At 45.7% G+C, this 24,245-nt stretch overlaps 1 protein-coding gene across 9 annotated transcripts; it reads left to right on the top strand.

Moving 5' to 3' along the window:
- The first annotated feature begins 385 nt into the window (after positions 1-385).
- On the top strand, positions 386-22,584 carry LOC122451166 (glycosyl-phosphatidylinositol-anchored molecule-like protein). Of its 9 annotated transcripts, none has more exons than XM_043483756.1 (6): positions 386-665; positions 1,934-2,055; positions 13,764-13,816; positions 14,156-14,234; positions 14,827-14,934; positions 22,064-22,584. In XM_043483756.1, exons 3-6 carry the CDS (start codon positions 13,796-13,798, stop codon positions 22,360-22,362), a joined length of 507 nt encoding a protein of 168 aa, XP_043339691.1. In that variant the 5' UTR covers positions 386-665; positions 1,934-2,055; positions 13,764-13,795; the 3' UTR covers positions 22,363-22,584. The 9 variants fall into 9 exon arrangements, with proteins under 9 accessions (XP_043339691.1, XP_043339689.1, XP_043339688.1 ...); XM_043483754.1 differs by having other exon boundaries at positions 1,929-2,055; XM_043483755.1 differs by lacking the exon at positions 386-665 and adding an exon at positions 799-835 and having other exon boundaries at positions 1,929-2,055.
- Positions 22,585-24,245: the final 1,661 nt, after the last annotated feature.

The raw sequence follows: 24,245 nt of genomic DNA, 5'->3' as shown, positions 1-24,245 counted from the left end.
AGGTAAGCTAGTCTGACCTAACTTCCTGAATGGAGGCTGAGAAAATTTTCACCCTGTTCTTCTGCTAGATGCCTGTAACGTAATATATTTTCACTAAGCACCTTTTCCACTCCTTTCCCTGCACTTCTAACTTGTGGTAACCTCACATTCCTTAGACCTTACTGTTACCCAGTTTCTGCTGGGGCCTCTCTTCTGTGTAACTGGTTTAGGACTAGTTACTAAGAATGTGGAGATTTGCTGGTTCTCTCTCGAGTAGTGATTCTCCCTCCGTTTCACTGTAACAGAGCAGGAACGCTAGTACTGTCAGTCATGGAAGACTTGTGATGCCGGGGTATGTCACGGCATGAACCTGCCCCGCCACGCCCCGCCACCCCCTGCTCCTGCCCAGACCTTCTGGAACCGTCTCCCCGCTGCGTGTTCCCTAACACTTTCGGGCGTCGCCCTCTGCCAGGCAGTCTGACTAGACTGCCCCTGAAGGCGCTCCCACCCGCGAGCGCGGCGAAACCTTCTGGAAGCCGCGCAAAGCCTGATGGGGAGGCCGCTGAGTGCTTCCGGGTGGAGTGTGGGCGCCGAGCCTGAGCGGCCTGTCCTCACACGCCGGCGGCAGTTGCACTACCTATAGCCTGTGGAACCCCTGGAGGTCGTGTCCAGAAAGGTGCCAGAAGGTTTGGACAAGACAAGGGTGGGGTCGGGAGGAAGTGGAAAGGAAATTCCACGGTCTGGCTGGGACACGGGGGCGGGGAAGTTCCACGGTTCTTGGCAGGACGCGAGGATCAGGGAAGATTCCAGAAGGTCTTCGCAGAGCACGGGGACTGAAGGCTCCAGAGGTCTGCCGGTACATGGGATCCCCCCTGGGAACGTTGGGGACGCCTGGGAAGGACATGGAGCGCGGAGACGTCTCTAGCAGCACACGACAGTTGTAGCACAGAACAAGACGACGGGTGGAGCGTGAAGTCAGGGGCTTGTGGAGGAGCTAGGTCTCCGAAGCTCTGGGCGGGACACGGGGAGTGTTGAAGGTTCTGGAAGGGTGTGCAACGAACGGGAGGTGGGGGCTGTGCCACAGGCCCGGAGTCGGCGTGAGATCAATGTCGGCAGATTCTGGGATTTGGCCCTGGCCCCTGGCCCCTAGAACAAGGTTGCGGGATCCTGCTGGTGCCACTCACACCACGGAACCCCAAAGCACCCGGCGCCCATGGGGTGCCCCAATCCATCTAGCAGCCTCGGCCCTGGGTAGAGGAGCCTCCTCCTGACACGTAGCACTCCCTCCCTTTCCATTCTCGGCCCGTTTTGCTGTCAGGTCCTTCGTTTCGGGTTGAATTGGCTGTCACTTGCTTGGCTTTTGAGATGGAATATGGGACCCCGGGTCTGCAGCATTTCCGCATCGCTAATGTATGCTTGTCTCCCTACTTTTCCTGCCGGGTCTTGAGGCTGTTTAGGTCTGGTTTTGTTTTGTAATATTTTTATTATCGTGGTGCCCAAAATAGGTTCTGTTTTCTACGGGGAGTGAAGCGGGTGGGAATGAGGGAGGGCATTATTACTTTGGAACTGTGTTTTTAATTTGCAGACGGGGGAGGTGACTCCTATGTTGCTTAATATTCCTGTAGTTAGGAATGGTATTCTTGATTGAGGTTCAGGGTCCCTTATGGACATGAAATCGCCGTCCTCCTTCATCTCTTAGGGTCTTTTTTTCCTGTTACCTTTTTTGCCTGCAAGTTCACTCTGCCTGATTTTAATGGAGGCGTTTCCACATCTCAGTTCTATTACACTCTCTGCTTCGGGCTCTAGTTTCATGTGTTTTGTTTCTAACTGGGATGTGCAGTTAAGGTGTCTTGTAGTGGGACCTGCTGGTAAGTAGACAGGGAAACTCTTCTTGTGTTGAAGCATATTCATTTTACCTTCATTTCTGACGTATCATTTCCCTTCATTAGAGTAGAGGTCCTGGTGCACAGTGTCTTCACCCTACAGCATTTGGAAGTGATTGTCCCTGAGGAACAGAAGTTTCTCCTGGCTTTTTGTGGAAAGACCAGACATGGCTGAGGTGGTTGCTGCCCGAAGGTACTGCCTGGGTTTCCTCTGACTCACGTTCAGATTGTCCCTGACTAAGAATCGTGCTCCACAGTTCAGCTGTGGTCCGTCTCAGATTGATCTTCCTTGTGTGAGATTTCCTGTTGACCTGCCACACTGAACTTTTTGGGTTGTGGGCTGATGGCCCAAGTCGTCTTGGGAAATTGTCGTGTCTGGCATTATTTCTTCAGAGATTGGCGCTGTCTCTTTGTCCTCTCCTTCAAGGAATCTGGTTACATGGAGGCTAGGTGTGGGACTCTGACCCATGAGTCCCCCTTTGGCACTTCTGTTCATTCCTTTGTTTTTGTTTCTCTGAGTATCAGTTTGGATATTTTGTGTAAACCTTTCTTCACATTTCCTATTGCTCTGTTTTCTAGCATCTGGTTAGCTGTCATCTCATTCCGTGAGTTTTCATTTTCAGATATTCTGTGTTTCTGTTCATTTCTTTCTCTTAGTGGAGGTTGTAATGCCTTCTAGGTTCATTTGCCTGGTGTAATCAAGTCGATGTCAGCCGTGATATTAACAGAAGGAAAACCAATTTCATTTTGTAGGTGTGGAGGCCCCACAGCGGTAGGACTTAAGAAGTGACCACGGGAGGCTGTTTATGTAGCCTTTTAGATAAAGAATTAATTCTTTGAGAAGAATTTATAAGAGTAGGATTTCTCCTTGGTGTACCACATTAATGAAGAAGTAACAAAGTTTGTTTATGCCCCCACTCAGTCTCAATATCTTCCTGTCGTTGATGATAAGGATGCTCTCCATCCTCCTAAGGTAGGTGGCATACCTTCCCTGGGAGTTTTGCCTCTTGCTTTGAGGGGAACAAAGTAGGGTCAGAGCGTGTCCTCTTGTACTGGGTATTTCTTAAGTCATATTAAACCAAAGTAATCATTATGCAGAGTTTGTGTATTTTGTGAAGGCCTGCCTTGAGCCTTCTTAGTGTCCTCGTCACCTTGCCTGGAATGTTCACACAGTAAAGCTGAGGTGGTAGGTCTCCCCATTTTTCATTGAATTACACTCTTAGTCTTGAACAGAGGTCAGTTAAGTAATTGTAAGTAATTGTGTCTCATTTTAGGATGCAGTGATGCAGCTGGCATCCCAAGTTAGCCCTTCATTGTGGGAGAAGCCGGGTGGGTACTTGATGAGGCATTGCCATGGAAACAAAAGGAAGTAATGGTGAATGATGGAAGCCAATGATAAACCAGTTTCTGAGTGTTGAGGGCGGCCAGTATAGCAGAGCTCTTATATTGGATTTGAAGCATTTACCTTGAGGGCAGGTGGTGGCAAATTGACAGATTTTCCTGGTTTGCAGTTTGATGGTCTTGAGTGCTGGTCCTGAGTGGCCCACATGGCAACAGGCACCATGACTGTCTATACATGAGCTGTGGTAATTTCTGAGAAGTGTAGACAGAGTTGTCCACCTGTATTGCATGGCATTCAAAACAGGGCAGTTTTAGTTCTTAATGACCACAAGTCAAGAGGGTGGGAGGGAAACAGGAAATGTTAGTTTGGAAGGATGTAGCCAAATTTTGAGGAATGGGACTAGAAGAATTCAGGGTTTAGTCCAGTTTACAGTTCAGAAACATAACATAAAAGGTAGACAGCAGCAGTAGAACCTGATATTCATTCAGCTGTATTACCAAAACATAATATTCTCTCTCCTCGGTCACCCCCATTTCTATTGGAGACAACCATAGTGAGACCGCGTTTGCCAGTTCGTCTAGTTGCAGTCAGCTTGGCTTGATCATTCCGATGAGTGCAACAAGAATAGAGGTTGACCGTGTAGAATTCAAAACACTGTTTGCTGGAACTTTTCATGATGAGTGACTGATTGGACTTCTAAAGCTTGCTCGAGGCTGAGGAGCCAGATCAGATAATTGCCATCAGACATCGTGTGCCGTACCTAAGGTTTGGGTGAATTTGTCCTTTCTCGTGGGTCCCAGACCATCCTGAGGTTCCTGTGCTTGTCAGGAAGTGACCTTCCGTAGTGACCTGGGAAGACTGCCAGGAAGCCTGTAAGCAAGCTGGGTGCGTGCTCAGTGAACTGGCAAGTGTGACTCTTTGCAATCCCGTGGACTGTGGCCCACCAGGCTCCTCTGTTCATGGAATTTCCCAGGCAAGAATGCTGAAGTGGGTTGTCATTTCCTTCTCCGGGGGATCTTCCTGACTCAGGGCCCAAACACACGTCTCCTGCATTGGCAGGTGGATTCTTTTCCGCTGAGCCACCCAGGAGGCCTCATGATCATCTCTAGTTCCATCCACCTCTATTGCTGAAGATGGCATTATTTAGTTCTTTTATTGGCTGAGTAATATTGCATCATCTTTTTCACCTCTTCCTTTGTCAGTGGACATTCAGGCTGCTTCCGTGTCTTAGCTGTTGTAAATAGTGCAGCAGTGAACATTAGGGTACATGTGTCTCTTTGACTTATGGGTTGTCCCAGATCTATGCCCAGAAGGGGGATTGCAGGATGATATGCAGGTGTGATTTTCATATTTTAAGGAACCTCCATTCTGTTCTCCCGAGTGGCTGCATCAGTTTACATTCCCATCAACAGTGTAGGAGGCTTCCATTTTCTCCACACCCTCCCCAGCATGTATTCTTTGGAGATTTTTGTATGATGGCCCTTCTGACGAGTGTCTCGTGATATTTCTTCAGTAGAGTTTTGGTTTCCATTTCTCTAATAATTAGTGATGTTGAACATCTTTCATGTGCCTTTTGGCCACCTTTATTTTATTTTATTTTTTTTGGTAAATACCTATGTGGGTCTTCAGCCCATTTTTCATTTTTTAATATCCATATTGTGATGTTGATTCTGTTTGTACATTTTGGAAATTAACCCCTTGTCTGTCTCATTGTTTGCGAATGTTTTCTCCCATTCTCTAGATTGTCTTTTCATTTTGTTTATGGCTTCAGTTGCCGCGCGAAAGCTTTTAAGTTTAATGGGGCCTGGTTTGTTTAATTTTGTTTTTATTTCCATTTCTGTAGTAGACAGATCCACAAGGTATCGCTGTGCTTGACGTCAAAAGTGTCCTGCCTATGTTTTCTTCTGGAAGTCTTATCAAGTCTGGCCTCATATCTAGGTCATGAATACATTTAGGTCATGAATATACTTATTTGTGTAGACAGTATGAGAGAATGTTCTAACTCCATTCTTTTACATGTAACTGTCCCGTTTGCCCAGCAGTGCTTAGGAAGAGACTGTCTTTTCTCCATTTTATATTCTTGCCTCTTTCACTGTACATTAATTTACCATAGGTGCATGGCTTTATTTCGGGATTTTTATCCTTTTCCACTGATCTGTATTTCTCTTTCTCTGTCAGTGCCTTACTCCCTGTGAGGACTGTAGTTTTGAAGTATGGCCACAGTTTGGGAGTGTGGGAAGTCTGGGAGTATGATTCCTCCAGCTCCACTATTCTTTCTGAAGATTGATTTGGCTGTTCCAGAACTTTTGTAGTTCCATGCAGATTTCAAACATTTTTTGTTCTAGTTCTCTGAGAAATACCATTAGTAATTTTCTAGGGAGTGTATTGGGTACGTAGATGGTCCTGGGTATGAGAGTGAATTTGACAATATTGATTCCTCCAAAGCAAGAACATGGTCATATCTTTCCCTCTGTTTGTGTCATCTTTGATTTCTTCCATCAGGGTCTTACAGTTTTCGAAGTAGAGGTCTTTTGTCTCCTTAGGTACGTTTATTCCTAGGATTTTCATTCTCATTTTTCTCACTGTTATGTTTTTATTTATTTTTGACTGTACAGGGTCTTAGTTCCTGTGTGGACGTCTCTCTAGTTGGATCAAGGGGGGCTACTGTCTAGTTGTGGTGCATGAGCTTCCCATTACAGTGGCATCTCTTCTTACAGAGCACGGGCTCTTGGTCTGGCGGAGTTCAGTAGTTGCCGCTCCTGGTCTCTAGAGCACAGGTTCAGTAATTGTGGCACACACAGACTTAGCTGTTCTGCGGTATGTGGGATCCTCCTGGACGTGGGATTCATCCGGTGTCTGCTGCATAGGCAGGTGGACCGTTTACTCCGTAAGCCACCAGGGAAGCCCTGGTGTGTCTTGTCTTTTTTTTTTTTTTTTTAATTTTGTTTTATTAAAGGATAATTGCTTTACAGAATTTCGTTGTTTTCTGTCAAACCTCAACATGAATCAGCCATCGGTATACATAGATTCCCTCCCTTTTGAACCTCCCTCCCGTCTCCCTCCCCATTGCACCCCTCTAGGTTGATACAGAGGCCCTGTTTGAGTTTCCTGAGCCATAGACCAAGTTCCCGGTGGCTGTCTTTTTTACGTATGGTGATGTAAGTTTCCATGTTACCCTTTCCGTACATCTCACCCTCTTCTCTCCCGATGTCCATAAGCCTATTATTCTCTATGTCTGTTTCTCCATTGCTGCCCTGTAAAAAGTCTTCAGTACCATTTCTCTAGATTCCATGTATGTGTGTTAGGACACGATATTTATCTTTCTCTTTCTGACTCACTTCACTCTGTATAATAGGTTCTAGGTTCATCCACCTCATGAGAACTGACTGCGGTGTGTTCCTTTTAATGGCTGGATAATATTCCATTGTGTATATGTACCACAACTCCTTTATCCATTCATCTGTCGAGGGACATCTAGGTTGCTTCCATGTCTAGCTATTGTAAATAGTGCTGCAGTGAACAATGGGTCCATGTGTCTCTTTCAATTTTGGTTTCCTCAGGGTTCACGCCTAGGGGTGGGATTGCTGGGTCATATAGTGGCTTCATTCGTAGTTTTGTAAAGAATCTCCATGCCGTCTTTCATAGTGGCTGTATCAGTTTACATTCCCCCAACAGTGCAAGAGCGTTCCCTTTTCTCCACACCCTCTCCAGCATTTATTGTTTGTCGACTTTTTGATGATGGCCATTCTGAGTGGTGTGGGGTGATCTCTCAAGGTAGTTTTGATTTGCATTTCTCTAATAATGTGAGATGTTGAGCATCTTTTCATGTGTTTGTTCGCCATCTGTACGTCGTCTTTGGAGAAATGTCTGTTTAGGTCTTTTTCCTACTCTTTGCTTGGGTTGTTGTTTTTCTGGTATTGAGTTGTATGGGCTGCTTGTATATTTTGGAAATGAATCCTTTTCCACTTGTTTCATTTGCTGTTATTTTCTTTCCATTCTGAGGGTTGTCTTTTCACCTTGCTTATAGTATCCTTTGCTGTGCAAAAGGTTTTAAGTTTACTCAGGTTCCACTTGTTTACTTTTGTTTTTATATCTGTTACTCTAGAAGGTGGGTCATAGAGGATCTTGCTTTGGCTTATGTCATCGAGTGTTGTGCCTATGTTTTCCTCTAAGAGTTTTATAGTTTCTGGTCTTCCATTTAGGCCTTTAATCCATTTTGAGTTCATTTTTGTGTATGGTGTTAGGAAGTGTGCTAATTTCATTCTTTTACATGTAGCTGTCCAGTTTTCCCAGCACCATTTATTGAAGAGGCTGTTGGGGCCTCATTCTATTTTCTTGCCTCCTTTGTCAAAAAATAAGGTACCCATAGGTGCCTGGGTTTATTTTCTGGGCTTTCTAGCTTGTTCCATTGGTCTATATTTCTGTTTTTGTGCCAGTACCGTACTGTCTTGATGACTGTGGCTTTGTAGTATAATCTGAAGTCGGGAAGATTGATTCCTCCAGCTCCATTCTTCTTTCTCAAGACTGCTTTTGCAACTCGGGGTCTTTTGTGTTCCCATATGAATGGTGACATTTTTTGTTCTAGTTCTGTGAAAAAGTGCCATTGGTAATTTGGTAGGGATCACATTGAATGTGTAGTTTGTGTTTCTCAGTACAGTCATTTTCACAACATTGATTCTTCTCCCCTGGGAACATGGACTATCTCTCCATCTGTTTATGTCATCTTTGATTTCTGTCATCAGTGTCATAATTTTCAGTATAGAGTTTTTGGTCTCCTTAGGTAAGTTTATTCCGAGATACTTAATTCTTTTTGTTGCAGTGGTGAATGGATTGATTCCTTAATTTCTCTTTCTGAGTTTTTCATTGGTAGTATATAGAAATGCAAGTGATTTCTGTGTACTGATTTTGTATCCTGCAACTTTACGAAATTCACTGATTAGTTCTAGTAATTTTCTGATACTATCTTTAGGGTTTTCTATGTACAGTATTATGTCATATGCAGACAGTGAGAGCTTTACTTCTTTTTTCCCTATCTGGATTCCTTTTATTTTTTTTTCCCTTCTCTGATGAGCCCATGATCATTATGTAGTGTCCTTCCTTATCTCTTGTAATCTTCTTTATTTTAATGTCTATTTTGTCTGATATGAGGATTGCTACTCCAGCTTTTTTTGCTTCCCATTTGCATGGAATATAGTTTTCCATCCTCTCACTTTCAGTCTATATGTGTCTTTAGGTCTGAAGTGGGTTTGTTGTAGACCGCATATATGTGGGTTTTGTTTTTGTACCCATTCAGCCAGTCTGTATCTTTTAGTCCATTTACATTTAAAGTAATTATTGATATATGTGTTCCTATTGCCATTTCCTTAATTGTTTGGGGCTTTGTAGGTCTTCTTTCTTCTCTTGCATTTCTTGGCTATATAAGTCCCTTTAATGTGTGTTGTAAAGCTGGTTTGGTGGTACTGAATTCTCTTAAGAAATGAGATCCTTGCTGGGTTCAGTAATCTTGGTCGTAGATTTTTTTCCTTTCAGTACTTTAAGTAGATCCTGCCCTTCCCTTCTGGCCTGCAGAGTTTCTGCTGAAAGATCAGCTGTTAAGCATATGGGGTTTCCCTTGTATGTTACTTGTTGCCTCTCCCTTGCTGCGTTTACTATTCTTTGTTTGTGTTTAGTCTTTGTTAGTTTGATTAGGATGTGTCTTGGCCTGTTTCTCCTTGGGTTTATCCTGTATGGGACTCTGTGCCTCTTGGACTTGATTGACTATTTCGTTTTCCTTGTCGGGAAAATTTTCAACTATAATCTCTTCCAAACTTTTGTCATACTCTTTCTTTTTCTCTTCTTCTTCTGGGACCCCTATAATTCGAATGTTGGTGAGTTGGATACTGTTTCAGAGGTCTCTGAGACTGTCTTCAGTTGTTTTCCTTCTTTTTACTTTATTCGGCTGTTCAGAAGTTATTTCCACCATTTTATCTTCCAGCTCACGGATTCATTCTCCTGCTTCAGATATTCTGCTCTTGATTCCTTCTAGAGTATTTTTAATTTCAGTAATTGTGTTGTTTGTCTCTCTATGTCTATTCTTTAATTCTTCTAGGTCTTTGTTGATTGAATCTTGCATTTTCTCCATTGTGTCTTCAAGGTTTTTGATCATCTTTACTATCATTATTTGGTGTTCTTTTTCAGGTAGCTTGCCTGTTTCTTCTTCATTTATTTGGACTTCTGTGTTTCTAGTTTGTTCTTTCATTTGTGTAGTATTTCTCTGCCTTTTCATTAGGTTTTTTAGACTTATTTTGTTGGAGGTCTCCTTTTCCCAGGCTTCAAGGTTGAATTCTTTCTTCCTTTTGTCTTCTGCCCTCCTAAGGTTGGTCCAGTGTTTTGTGTAAGCCTTTATTAGCGTGAGATTTGTGCTGAGTTTTTGTTTGTTTGTTTTACCTCTGATGTGCAAGGCTGAGTGAGTTGGTAATCCTGTGTGCTGATGATTGAGTTTGTATTTTTCTTTTGTTTGTTGTTTAGATGAGACGTCCTGTTCAGGGTGCCACTGGTGGTTGGGTGATGCTGGGTCTTGTATTCAAGTGGTTTCCTTTGTGTGACTTCTCACTATCTGATACTCCCTAGGGTTAGTTCTCTGGTAGTCTAGGGTCTTGGAGTCAATGCTCCCACTCCAAAGGCTCAGGGCTTGATCTCTGATCAGGAAGAACGATTCCCAAGCGGTTTGTTATGGCACTCAGTGAGATTAAAACAAATATCCCAAAACAAGAAACCAAAGCTGAAGCCCAGACAAATGGGGTTTTGGGTTACAAAGTCAGGCAAATAAGGATTAAAATAATGGAATGTACACATATACATATACACCCTTGAGAAAAGTCAAAATAGTCCAACAAGAATAAAGTACAGTAGATTGAACCGGCAAACAAAGGAAATAAAAAATTATATTAACCAGTTAAGAACAAAACTAATGAAAGCACGAACTGAAAAACAACACCAAAGCAAGGTGCCAAGTGGGGAATAAAGCAATGGAAATAAAACTAACAAATATGTTGAGAGGAAAGGAAAGAAAGAAAGAATAGCTGTGCAAAGTTAAATAGAAGTGGATGAAGAAGATTTATATACATTAAAGATTAACTTCAAGGGGAACAGAATAGTAGGGAAGTCAATGAAAGGAATACATATAGAAAATTTATGGTAGATTTTAAAAAATTAAAATTTAAAATTATAAAAAGGAGAAAAGAAAAAAATCACAGAAGAAAGGAAAAAGGAAATCTCCACAGAACTGCAAAAGCCCAACATAGAGGCAGAGATTTATAACAAGAATAAAGATGTGACTGAGTATACACATATACCCGTAAATAAAATCAAAACAGTCCAACAAATATAAAGTACAATAGATTGACCTTGTGAACAAAGGAAACCAAAAATTATATCTACCAGAACAAAATTAACTAAAGCACAATCTGGAAAGCAAAACTAAAGCAAGGTGCCAATTTGGGAATAAAGCTATGAAAATAAAGCTAGCAAATATGTTGAGACGAAAGGAAAGAAAGAAAAAATAGATGTGTAAAGGTAAGCAGAGGTAGATGAAGAAGATTCAGATACATGAGAGATGAAGTGCAAGGGGAAAAAGAACAGTAGGAAAAGTGAAGGAATAAATGAAGAAAAAATAATAATAGGTTTAAAACATTAAAATTAAAAAAAAAGAGGTAAAAAGTAGAAAAGTGGAAAACACAGAATTGCAAAAGCCCAATGTGGAAGCAGAGGTTTTTTTGAAAAAATCTCAACAGGTAAATTAGATATGGTGCCAACACAATCAACAACTATAATGGGGGGGGGAGGGGTCGGCGGGGAGGAAAAGAAAAAAAGAGGAAAAACCCAAAAGAATCTACAGAAGAAGTCAAAATATAAGAATCATAAATGTTTTTCTTGAGTCACTGCTGTCAGAGTCCTTTCCCTCACTGGGAGTCACAGTCCACCTCACCTCCCTAGGATGCCCTCCAACACTTTGCTGGTCTCTGGACCTGCTGTGGGGGCATCTCATATTCTAACCTGGTCCTACTCCCGTGTGTTCTTCTCTTCAATGTCCATAGCTATCAGAACTAGTGCATTTTAACTTGTGGGAGCTCTCAGTGTCCTTTTATACATACCATAGACACAGAGTCTGCCTCGTTGGTCCTGTGGGTTTAATCTGCAGCTTGTAAGGCTGGTGGGAAGGTTTTGGGTCTTCTTCCTTTGCCACACTGCCCCTGGGTTTCAATTGTGGTTTTATTTCCACCTCTGCATGTTGGTTGTCCATTGGGGTTTGCTCCTGAGGCTGCCCTGGAGGACTTGGGTTTGCCCCTGTGAGGGCCAGGTGCGGAGGTGGTGCAACTGCTTGGGTCACAGGGCTTCTGGCAGCACCAGGTACTCAGGGGAGTTGTCGGCTAGGGCAGCAGAAAATATAGTGCCCTGGAAGGGTATGGCAAGAAGTATTAGTCCATATGCTCCAGTATTCTTGCCCAGAGAACCCTCTTCCCTGACGGAGAAGCCTGGCAGGCCACAGTCTACAGGATGGCAAAGAGTTGGACACTACCGCAGTGCTCCTATGTGCGTAGACGCAAGACTTTTTGTGCCTGCGGCAGCTCTGCCCCAATGACAGTTAACCGTGAGGGTGGCACAGCTGCTTGGCTTGAGATGACCCTGGAAGCGCCAAGTGTGCAGGGACATGGACTGCCTCTGCTGCAGCAGTTATGGCCATATCAGAGTCTTTTTGTAGCTGGTGATCAGAAGGCCTCTTTGGCCAGTCTTTCTCTGTAGCTCTGCCCATTCAGGCACTTAGAGGGCTCCCTTGCCTGGGGTCCATCTCTGTTATTAGGTGCATCAGGCACATAGAAGGGCCCGCGTGGCAGGGGTCCTACTCTGTAGATCGGCAGATTAGGTACGTAGAGAGGCACCCTGGGTGGGGTCCTACTCTGTGGTTCAGTGCGTCAGGCATTTGATGGGCCAGTCTCTCTATTGTTCAGCTGCCCGTGCTGGTGCGTGGAGAGAGAGAGGCTATGGTGATGGCTTCATCCACTACACGTGACTCAGCAGTATTGCCTTGCTTCCATGGCTGCCTGGCTTTCTTCCACAGGCACTTCCCACCACAATCTCCCCCCTCACATCCCCTCGCTGTGCCTTGCACAGTCAACAGTAGCCCTCGCCCTGGGGTTGCTCCACAATCCCTAAGCTCCAGCTCCCAGCCGACGTGCCTTCCAGGGGACCTGTGTCTGTGTCAGGAGTATGTATGGCTGTGGAAAGGACTGTCTGGTTCTCATTTCATTTCGGCGGCCACAGATCAGCTGTTTCACTCTCAACCTTAAATGTTTCTGCTCTGACTCAGACATTGCCCCAGTGTTGGGATCAGACCCCTGCTTCAGTTTCCCCACTGGCTGAGGGCCGGTCCAGTCCTGCTCTTAGTCCTGTTTATCCCTCTAGTTCCTTTGTCCTACTGAGTTTTCCGTGGCTTTGTATATTCTGTTCCACTGGTCTGGCGCTCCTGTCTGCTCTCAGCTGGTGTTCTGGACGCATTTCTGTGTCTAAAGGTGTATTCCTGATGTATCCGTGGAGAGAGATGTACTCCATGGCCACCTACTCCTCCACCGTCTTGTTCTCTCCCTCGCTGGCCTGATGAGATGGTGGATGGGACAGTCTCCTCGGTTTCTCTATCTGAGGCTGCTCTTCGGGAGCACTTGGGGTGGTTCTGGGTCTGAGTTGCTCTTGAGACTGGCAGTGGGAGCACGGGTGGCCTGAGGGAAGGGACAGATGTAAGAAGAGCAGACAGCACCGGGTGGGAAGGGGTCTGGACATGGAGAGGGTGGTACCACGTGGGAGGCTGACTGGCTGGGCAGATCAGCAGCCCCTGCAGGACGCTGGCTCTGACCCCCTCCTCGGTCTTGGTCCCCTGCACCCGGTGCTTCGGCCCGAGTTCACCTCGAGTGGGAGGACCTTTGGCCATAAGCAGGTTGAGGCCCAGCCATCCCTGAGAGAGGACACGTGACGAGAGCCAGGGGCCGAGGGTCAGGACGCTGATGGTCCCCACCCGAGGGGTGTGGCTGGCTGATGCACAGTCAGCCCCCATCCTGGGCCTCAGCTGGTCCCGAGGCAGGTACCTGTCAGGGGCTGCCCCCCACCCTGGGTCTCCTCAGGGTGACAGGCAGCAGCAGGCGAGGCATGTCCCTCAGACAGGAGCCCCTGAGCACAAAGGGCAAATGCCCCGGTTGAGAAGGGAGACGGGGCCCCTGGGGATGGGGAGGGAATTTCTGGAAGGACCCTAGACATTGGCAGCTTCAAGGGTGCTGATGAGTCCCCACAAGGAAATGTTTCAGATGTGGGCACTGCCTGGTGCTGAGGGGCTTTCCCTCCAGCAAGTGCTGGTGTGTGGGTCGGGTGACGAGCCGCAGGGCCTCCCCCTTAGTAATGTGGGGCCATGTGATGCCCAGTCCCCGGGAGACATGATGGCATGTGGTCCACGCTTCCTAGCACAGGCACTGGGCTCCTGGCTGCTTCTCCACTAGGTCCTGCACTCTTGTCACTGCCCTCTGCATTTTTCTCAGAGCTCATACAAGTCAGAATTACCGAATGGAGCATGTTCCAGCTCTTCACACAGGTCAGCCTTGAGGTCGGGACACCTCAGGGAGATCAGGGGGTCCATGCGGAGTGTGAGGGTCACCTGGAGACAGCCACAGACCATCTGAGCCTCGAGCTCTTGCCTGATGGAGAGCAGGAGCATGTCTTCATCTAGCATGAAGGCTTGAGCGGGGCGAAGCCACTGTGTGTGGGAAAGGGCTGCAAGCCCGTCATTGCCCAGAGCCGTGCTCAGCCGAGAGCCAGAGGTGCCGGAAGGTGGGAAGGGTGGCCAGGACTCGTGCTGTTCAGATGAGACACCAGACGTGGCTATAAGAGCCACACACTTGCTGACTTGTGCCCTGGCTTCCCTCACCTACAGGTTCAAGCCCCCACAGGGATGATGCTTCTCTTTGCCTTCCTCCTCTTCATGGGATGGCCACTGGGCTTCGTTGAGCCCTGTGAGTATCAGTGCTTCTGTTTCTTGACGAGGATGAGACCTGACTTAATTGGGGTCATTTTAAGGGTCTGAATGGAATTTTTGCCATCTTAGCCAGCTGAGATCTCCATCTTAGCAATTGTGCAGTTGGTGAGCACAGGGTGTCCGGGAGCAGGGGGAGGGTCAGGATGGAGGAAGGCTCCTCTAAGGACCAGTGGACTCAGGGGCCGCAGAGTGAGCCCGGGGGAGTCTCTGGCTGTGGCCCTTCCTCACTGGAACAGGCAGGCATGGTGGGTGCAGGGAACTCAGGGAGCCTGTGGCCCCTCATGACTACAGGCTCTGCATGAAAAGGTGGGTCCATCCACAAAGCAGAGGCTCACACCCCTGAGAGACTGGGACCTTTCCTGAGAGCCTGTCTCTGAGAAGAAGAAAGCTCCTGGGTGTTCCTGGCATCCTGGAGTCCAGGAAGCTCATGCTGCCCCGGCTCAGAGCCCACTGTGGACTGAGCTGTGCATCCTCAGGGAATCCTTGATGCTGAGGGAAGGGGCTGGCTGCTGGGCAGATGCGGTGAGTGGCAACAAAGGAGGAGTCTGACTCTTCTCTGTTTATTCTAGGGAGCTATAACGTACAGTGCTATGAGTGTGTAGTGAAAAACACCTTTAATTGTCCAGAACTTAGAACGTGTCCTTATGAAATTAGGCGCTGTTATACTGTCTCCATGCGTAAGTACCAGATTACCTTCTTACTCCAATAAACAAGTCACCCCGCCTAGGCAGTTTCAGGGGACAGGGCCACTCTTTGCTCTCTCTGTTCCGATCCTGAGAAGATGTTTCCAGGACGAGGCAAGGGCAACCAGTAATAGCCTCTTGCAGAGACACATAGCCTGCCACGTGGGCCCTTTTGTCCTCAGGTGTCCTGCTGTGTCTCCAGGGCTGGAAGAACTGCTGCCACTCAAGGCCTCCGCTCCTTGGCCATCCCTGGTCAAGTAGGTAGATTCCCCAGTGCAGCTTAGGCAGTTCCTTGTTTCCCACAAGAGCATGGTCCTCTGGCAAGGTTTTCCAACAAAGCAGGCCTAAAACATGGATGCACCTTAGGTCCCTCAGGAAACTGCTTACCACAGAAAGAGCTGATGTAGAGGTCCATCAGCTGAAGGCCATACTATAGGGGCTTTCTGGTTGAGGGTCTGTGTGATCTTTGGGACATCAGCAAAAGTGTATTTCCTGGTCTCCATTCATTTCTGGGTCCCTAGATTCCTTACGACAAATAATGAACAGAGCGACTCCTTTACATAGCTTCCTGACAAGGGACTGTAAAATTACTTAGGGCTGCCAGATGCCTACATAAGTTGGCAGTGTAGATGGAGAATCATCCCTAGGTGAAGGTGTTCATGGAGTAATGAGAATTCTAGTGGATTTGAATATTCTTGCTTACTCAAGAAGTTTAGGCAGTGGAGACTTCCCTGGTGTTCTGGTGTTGAGAATCTCCTTCAATGCAGGGGACATGGGTTCACTTCCTGGTTTGGTGAAAGGTTGTAGCTGAACCATGAAAAGAAGCCAAGATTCTTGGCCTCCGGATGAGAAGAATTCAATCCGGGGCCAGAGACGAGGCTTGATCGCTCAGAGCTTTTGTGTAATAAAGGCTTATTAAAGTATAAAGGAGACAGAGAAAGCTTCTGGCATAGGCATCAGAAGGGGACAGAAAGAGTACCCCCTTGCTAGTGTTAGCAGTGGAGTTATATACTCTCCAATGAATCAAAAGAATGTCTGGAGGTTGTAAAGACCTCACCCGACCTACTCCCATAATTTGCATTTTAAGAGAACAGGGTTAGCCAGAAGGTTTAATCCAGAGACTGTCCTCAGGCAGGATACAGTATTGTTTCATAATCCTTGTAAAGACCTCACCAGACCTACTCCCATAATTCACATTTTAAGATAACAGGATTAGCCAGAAGGTTTAATCCAGAGACTGTCCTGAAGCATGATACTTTATTGTTATATAATCCTAAGGAATGCAGAGGAACAACAGAAAAAGTTTGTCCTTTCTTCCTCCTTGAGAATTCCAGACCCCTCTCTCCTTGGGGACCCCTAGACTTCTTATCTTATCAAACTGCCTAGGAAATGACTCTCTCATGGGGAACTGAGATCCCACAGGTGGCAGGGCAATTAAGGCCGTCTTCTACAACTACTGAGCCCTCATGCTCTGGAGCCCATGGGCCACACTGAGAGAGAAGCCTGGGTGCTGCAAGGAAAGCTCCCACATGCTGCATCTAAGACCTGATGTGGCCAAAACTATGTTATTCGTAAACATTTTTCAAAAGGATTTAAGGCCTTGTGATAAATAAAGAGGAACAAGGGATCAAATTGCCAACATCTGTTGGATCATTAAAAAATAAAGAGTTCAGAAAAACATCTACTTCTGCTTTCTTGACTATGCCAAAGCCTTTGACTGTGTGGATCACAGCAAACTGTGTAAACTTCTTAAAGAGATGGGAATACCAGACTACCTGACCTGCCTCTTGAGAAATCTGTATGCAGGTCAAGAAGCAACAGTTAGAACTGGACATGGAACGACAGACTTATTCCAAATCAGGAAAGGAGTATGTCAAGGCTGTGTATTATCACTCTGCTTATTTAACTTATATGCAGAGTACATCATGAGAAACGCTGGGCTGGAGGAAGCACAAGCTGGAAACAACACTGCCGGGAGAAATAGCAATAACCTCAGATACCCAGAAGACACAGCCTTACGGCAGAAGGTGAAGAAGAACTAAAGAGCCTCTTGATGAAAGTGAAAGAGGAGAGTGAAAAAGCTGGCTTAAAACTCAACATTCAGAAGACTAAGACCGTGGCATCCGGTCCCATCACTTCATGGCAAATAGACAGGGAAACAATGGAATCAGTGAGAGACTTTATTTTGGGGGGCTCCAACATCACTGCAGATGGTGACTGCAGCCATGAAATAAAAGACACTTGCTCCTTGGAAGAAAAGCTGTGACCAACGTAGACATCATATTAACAAGGAGAGACATTACTTTACCAACAAAGGTCCATCTAGTCAAAGCTATGGTTTTTCCAGTAGTCATGTATGGAGATGAGTCATGTATGGACTATAAAGAAAGTTGAGCACGGAGGAATTGATGCTTTTGAACTGTGGTGTTGGAGAAGACTCTTGAGAGTCCCTTGGACTGCAAGGAGATCAAACCAGTCCATCCTAAAAGAAATCAGTCCTGAATATTCATTGGACGGACTGATGCTGAAGCTGAAACTCCAGTACTTTGGCCACCTGATGTGAAGAACTGACTCATTGGAAAAGACCCTGATACTGTGAAATATTGAAGATGGGAGGAGAAGGGTACAACAAAGAATGAGATGGTTGGATAGCATCACCAACTCAATGGACATGAGTTTGAGTAAACTCGGGGAGGTGGTGATGGACAGGGAAGCGTGGCATGCTGCAGTCCATGGGGTTGCAAAGAGTCGAACATGACTGAGCAACTGAACTGAACAAATAAAATTTTGTGTGCACCAGGACTCATGTGAAAGGAGCTGTGACCGCACAAGAGACCAAGGCAGACTTGCCTGTGAATGTTTGAGAGTCTCTGGCAGAGGCGTGGGTTGACAGTGGCCTGCTGCGGGGTCGGGGGCACAGGCCGCAGCAGTCCTGAGAGGTGTAGCCTGTTGGCATAAATCCTCTTGGAGGAGATCACCATTAGCCTGGCCATAGAGCCTGCAGCCTATCATAGACACTACAGACTCCAGGACTGGGCTGCCTTAGGCCAAACTACAGTGAGGGTGCACCACCCCACCCGTCAGCAGAAAATCGGACTAAAGATTTACTGAGCAAGGCTCTGCCCACCAGAGCAAGACCAGGTTTTCCCCACAGCCAGTCCTTCTCATCAGGAAGCTTGCAGAAGCCTCTCATCCCCATCCATCAGAGGCCAGACAGAATGAAAACCATAATCACAGAAAACTAATCAAAAAGATCACATGGATCACAGCCTTGTGTATCTCAATGAAACTATGAGCCATGCAGTGCAGGGCCACCCAAGGCGATGGGTCATGGTGGAGAGTTCTGACAAAACGTGGTCCACTGGAGAATGGAATGGCAGACCACTTGACCATTCTTGCCTTGAGAACCCCATGAACAGTATGGAAAGGCAAAGATATGATACTGAAAGATGAACTGCCTAGGTTAGTATCCAATCTCCTACTGGGAAGAGCAGAGAAATATCTCCAGAAAGAATGAAGAGGCTGAGCCAAAGCAGAAACAACCCTCAGTTGTAGATGTTTGGTGGTGACAGTCTGATGCTGTAAAGAACACTATTGCATAGGAACCTGGAAGGTTAGGTCCATGGATCAAGGTAAGTTGGATGTTGTCCAACAGGAGATGGCAAGAGTGAACACTGACATTTTAGGAATCAGTGAACTAAAATGGACGGGAAAGGGAGAATTTAATTCAGATGACCGTTATATCTACTCCTGTTGGCAAGAATCCCTTAGAAGAGATGGAGTAGCCCTAATAGTCAACAAAAGTTGAGTCCGAAATGCAGTACTTGGGGGCAGTCTGAAAAGTGACAGAATGAACTTGGTTTGTTTCCAAGACAAACCATTCAACATCACAGTAATCCAAGTCTATGTCCCAGCCACCAATGCCAAAGAAGCTGAAGTGGAACGGTTTTATGAAAACCTAGAAGACCTTCTGACATGTGTGCGTGCTAGTTGCTTCAGTTGTGTCTGACTCTCTGCAATTCTGCGGACTGTAGTCTGTCAGGCTCCTCTGTTCATGGGATTCTTTTTTTTTTTTTTTTTAATTTTTTTATTAGTTGGAGGTGTTCATGGGATTCTTGAGGCAAGAATACTGAAATGGGTTGCCGGACCTTCCTCTAGGGGATCTTCCTGACCCAGGGATCAAACTCACATCTCTTACATCGCCTGCATTGGCAGGCAGGTTCTTGACCACTAGTGCCATCTGGGAAGCCCCACAAGACCTTCTAGAACTAACACACAAAAAACGATGTCCTTTTCATCATGGGGAATGGAATGCAAAAGTAAGAAGTCAGGAGATATGTGGAGTAACAGACAACTTTGGCCTTGGAGTACAAAACGAAGCAGGGCAAAGGCTAACAGTGTTTTGTCAAGAGAATGCACTGGTCATAGCAAACAGCCTCTTTCAACAACACAAGAGGTGAGTCCACACATGGACATCACCAGATGATCAATCCCAAAATCAGATTGATTATATTCTTTGCAGGCACACTTGGAGAATGTGAAGTCGCTCAGTCGTGTCCGACTCTTTGCGTCCCCATGGACTGTAGCTCACCAGGCTCCTCCATCCGTGGAATTTTCTAGGCAAGAGTACTGGAGTGGCCATTTCCTTCTCCATGGGATCTTCCTGACTCAGGGATTGAACCTGTGTCTCCCACATTGCAGGCGTATGCTTTACTCTCTGAGCCACCAGGAAGGAAACTTGGAGAAGCTCTATACCATCAGTACAAACAAGACCCAGAGCTGACTGTGGCTCAGATCATGAACTCCTTATTGGAAAATTCAGACTGAAATTGTAGAAACTAGGAGAAACCACCAGGCCATTCTGGTGTGAGCTAAATAAAATGCTTTGTACAGTGGAAGTGACAAATAGATTCAAGGGATTAGATCTGAAAGACCGAGTCCCTGAAGAACTGTGGACGGAGGTTCATAGCATTGTACAGGTGGTGGTGACCAAAACGATCCCCAAGAAAAACAAATGCAAGACGGCAAAATGGTTGTCTGAGGAGGCCTTACAAATAACAGAGAAGAGAAGTGAAAGACACAGGAGAAAGGGAAAGATGGATCCCTCTGAATGCAGAGTTCCAGAGAATAGCAAAGAGAGATAAGAAAGCCTTCTTAAGTGAACAATGCAAAGAAATAGAGGAAAACAATAGAATAGGAGAGACTAGGGATCTCCTCAAGAAAACTAGAGATGCCAAGGGAACATTGCAGGCAAAGATGGGCTCAATAAAGGACAGAAATGGCAAGGATCTAACAGAAGCAGAAGAGACAAAGAAGAGGCATCAAGAATACACAGAAGAATGATACAAAAAAGGTCTTAATTAGCCGGATAACCACAATGGCATGGTCACTTACTTAGAGACAGACATCCAAGAGTGTGATCACGTGGGCCTTTGCAACCATTACTACGAGCAAAGCTAGTGGAAGTGATGGAATTCCAGCTGAGCTATTTCAGATCCTGAAAGATGATGCTGTTGACATGCTACACTCAATATGCCAGCAAATTTAGAAAACTCAGCAGTGGCCACAGGACTAGAAAAGGTCAGTTTTCACTCCAGTCCCAAAGAAGGGCAACACCAAAGAATGTTCAAATTGCTGCACAATTTCACTCATTTCACATGCTAGCAGGTTGATGCTGAAAATCCTTCAAGCTAGGCTTCAACATTACAGGAGCCCAGAACTTCCAGATATACATGGTGTATTTAGAAAAGGCAGAGGAACCAGAGATCAAATTGCCAACATCTGTTGGATCATCGAAAAAGCAAGAGAGTTTCAGAAAACCATCTACATCTGCTTTACTGACTACACCAAAGCGGTTGACTGTGTGGATCACAACAAACTGTGGAAAATTCTTAAAGAGATGGGAATACCAGACCACTTTACCTGCCTCCTGAGAAACCTGTATGCTGGTCAAGAAGCAGCAGTAGAACCAGACCTAATAGTGAACTGGTTCAAAACTGGGAAAGGAGTACATCATGGCTGTATATTGTCACCCTGCTTATTTAATTTCTTGAAAGATTATATCCTGTAAACTGCCAGGCTGGATGAATCACAAACTGGAATCAACGTTGCCAGGAGAAATATCAGCAGCCTCAGATATGCAGATGGGACCAGCTAATGGCAGGAAGTGAAGAGGAACTAAGGAGTCTTGATGAAGGTGAAAGAGAAGAGAGAAAAGGCTGGCTTAGAACTCAACGTTCATAAATGAAGTCATTATAGCCTGCAGTCCCATCACTTCATTGCAAATAGATGTGGGGGATATGGAACCAGTGACAGATTTTATTTTCTCGGGATCCAAAAATCGCTGAGAATGGTGACTATAGCCATGAAATTAAAAGATGCTTGCTCGTTGGGAAAAAAACACACGTAAAACAGCATGTTAAAAAAGCAGAGACATCACTTTGCTGACAAAAGTCCTTATAGTCAAGGCTATGGTTTTTCCAGTAGTTATGTATGGATGTGAGATCTGGACCATAAAGAACACTGAGCACCAAAGAATTGATGCGTTTGGGGGATTTTTGCTTTCTTTCCCCACTATATATGTTCTCTTTATTTTATGTCAGTTGTATTACCTCAATAACTAGGTTTTTAAATTTTTTTTTTAATTTATTTTTTTTAAATTGATGCTTTTGAACTGTGGTATTGCAGACGATCTTGAGAGTCCCTTGGATGGCAAGGAGATCAAACCAGTCAGTCCTGAAGGAAATCAACCCTGAATAGTCACTGGTAGACTGACCCTGAGCTGAAGCTCTAGTACTTTGGCCCCCTGATGCAAAGAACCGATTTCATTGGAAAAGATCCCGAAGCTTGGAAAGATTGAAGGCAGGAGGAGAAAGGGGATACAGAGGATGAGATGGTTGAATGGCATCATCAGTCAGTGGACTTGTGTTTGAGTGAACTTCAGGAGATAATGAAGGACAGGGAAGCCTGGCGTGCTGCCTTCATGGGGTCGAAAAGAGTCAGATATGACTGCATGACACAACAACAACAATATTTAGGGATGGAGCTAGTTAACATAGCTGTGCTTTGATATTTGGATGTTTAACGCATGAAATCTGTGATTTTCATTTCTGTTTCTTTTTAGGTTTGAATTCTCGGGACATACTCGTCGTCAAGAACTGCACATTTAACTGCACATTTATGTATAGATCCGAAGAGCCTCCAGAAGCCCCCAGAAGAAAGACGACTCATAGATTTAACAGTTTTTATTGGGTTAATTGTTGTGGTGCGAACATGTGCAATTTAGCAGGACCTAGTAATCTGGAGAGGGACATCACAGCAGAATACACACTTGAAGAGGATATAGAAGATAATGCGCAATTGGTGCAGTCAGCTTTGTTCCTGAGCATCGTCTCCATTCTAGTCAGGAACACGCTGACCTGAGAAGCCCCCTTGGGAGGGGCTGATCATGTCCCCATCTCTCACAAGTTAGCTCTCCTTTACTCTCCTGTCAGCCACACTCACAAGAACACACTCTCTTGTGTCCTTTACTATTACTCTCCCTGACCTCTAGAGCTCCCGGTTGATGAGTTCCCCATTTAGCACCTGTTGCAAGAGAGAAATAAACACCAGACTCGTTCAGGTACTGTGGACTCAGAGATTTCCTTGTGGTTTTAATGTTTGATCTTTCTTCCCCTCAGTAGGTGTCACTTCACACATAGTCAACAACCTCTTGCCACTTTAGGAAGCAGAGGCGGAGTATTTTAACAGCAAAAGCGTCACAGGGCCTAGTCTACATGCCCACCTAAAGAGTGGCCCCAGGTTCGCTCAGACCACATGCCCCTGAGGCAGCCGAGCCTGCACGCTCCCAGTGTTCAGGTGGGGACGGCGGAAGTCCAGAGTGTGCTTGGCGATGCAGTGGAATGAGGACAGGCAGAGCTGCCATGGAGACTGTGCATCGCCCTGCGTGGTGCCGTCAGACACCTTCTGCAGGACTCGAGCCGTCTCCCACGGTGGCGCCTGGCTTCCTAAGAGTGACAGAACGTTTCTCCAGATGCTGCCTACTTAGGAGGGTGAGGGCCCTAAGGCCAGCTTCTGACTGCCTTCAAGTGGCAGGTACAGAAGTCCAGGCGACTACTGTCACGCTCTGTGCTCCCAAGTTCAGTATCAGAAAAAGGTGTTGATGCAACAGAAACTCAGACCATCTTTGCTCTCTTCCTCCTTCTACTCCTTTAAGTCAACCTGAATTGAAATGACTGAGATAAAACAGTGCATCAAATTCACATTTTAACAGCACTCGCTGCCATGTTTAAGAATCTTTCGCCAAATCCAGGATCATGAAGAAGTAGCTTCATGTGTTCTTCTGAAGCTTTTACACTGTTAGCTGTTATGATTAAGTCTCTGGGCATTTGAGTTGGTTCTTGTCTGAGTGAGATAAAGGTCCAACTTTTTTTTTCCCCACGTGGCTAGAAAGTTGTCCCAGCAACATTCCTCGAAAACAGATGCTCCCTGTTGAATGGCCTTAGCCCCTCTGTAGAAACTCAAGTGACCACAGATGTATCATTTCATTTCTGGACTCTCAGTTCTGGTCCATTGGTCTGTCTGTGCTTGTGCCAGTACCATCCTGACTTGAACAGGTTTGCTCTGCAGTAAGCTTAGAAATCTGCACACGGGAATCCTCCTGCCTTGTCGTACTTTTTTAGGATTACACTGGCTATCTAGGTTCTTTGCATTCCATGTGAATCTCAGAATCAACTTGGCACTTTCTACACAGGAGAACATGGAATTTTCAGAGCATGCGTGCGTGCCCAGTCGTTTCAGTCGTGTCCGACTCTTTGCGACCGTATGAACTGTAGCCCATCAGGCTCCTCTGTCCATGGGATTCTCCAGGCAAGAATGCTGGGGTGGGTTGCCATGCCCTCCTCTAGGGGATCTTCCCAGACCAGGGAATTAACTTGCATCTCCTGCATTGCAGGTAGATTCTTTACCCCTGAGCTGCTAGGGAAGCCCGGAAATTTCACTGGGATTACATCAAATCTGGAGAGTGATGTGAGGAGAATTGTCCTGGTAGCAATATGCTATCTTCTGATCCATGGATGCAGGAGGCTTTACAACGGTAGCCATCTTTCATTTCTTCAGTGGTGCTTTGTGGTTTTCTCAGGAAAAATTTGAACATCTGTTGCTGAACTCATTCCTAGGTGTGTCCCTCTTTTTGACACTCTTGTAAATAGAATGGGTTTCCTTCATCATCACAAGTGAAGAGAAATGCAGTAGATTTTTATACCCTGCACTTGGATCTTGAAATATTGCTGCACAGCTTTATTAGA

Source organism: Cervus canadensis, chromosome 12, assembly GCF_019320065.1.
Source record: "Cervus canadensis isolate Bull #8, Minnesota chromosome 12, ASM1932006v1, whole genome shotgun sequence".
In the NCBI taxonomy this organism is placed as follows: domain Eukaryota; kingdom Metazoa; phylum Chordata; class Mammalia; order Artiodactyla; family Cervidae; genus Cervus; species Cervus canadensis.
The sequence above is the reverse complement of the archived record's forward strand: the minus strand, read 5'-3'. Positions and strand labels throughout refer to the sequence as shown.

Excerpts from the sequence above, each read along its gene's own strand:
- LOC122451166 (XM_043483753.1), top strand. The coding sequence starts at position 13,796 with ATGTTCCAGCTCTTCACACAG. Across the intron at positions 13,817-14,155 it reads TGTTCCAGCTCTTCACACAG|GTTCAAGCCCCCACAGGGAT; the intron begins GTCAGCCTTGAG and ends CCTCACCTACAG. Across the intron at positions 14,935-22,063 it reads CTGTTATACTGTCTCCATGC|GTTTGAATTCTCGGGACATA; the intron begins GTAAGTACCAGA and ends GTTTCTTTTTAG.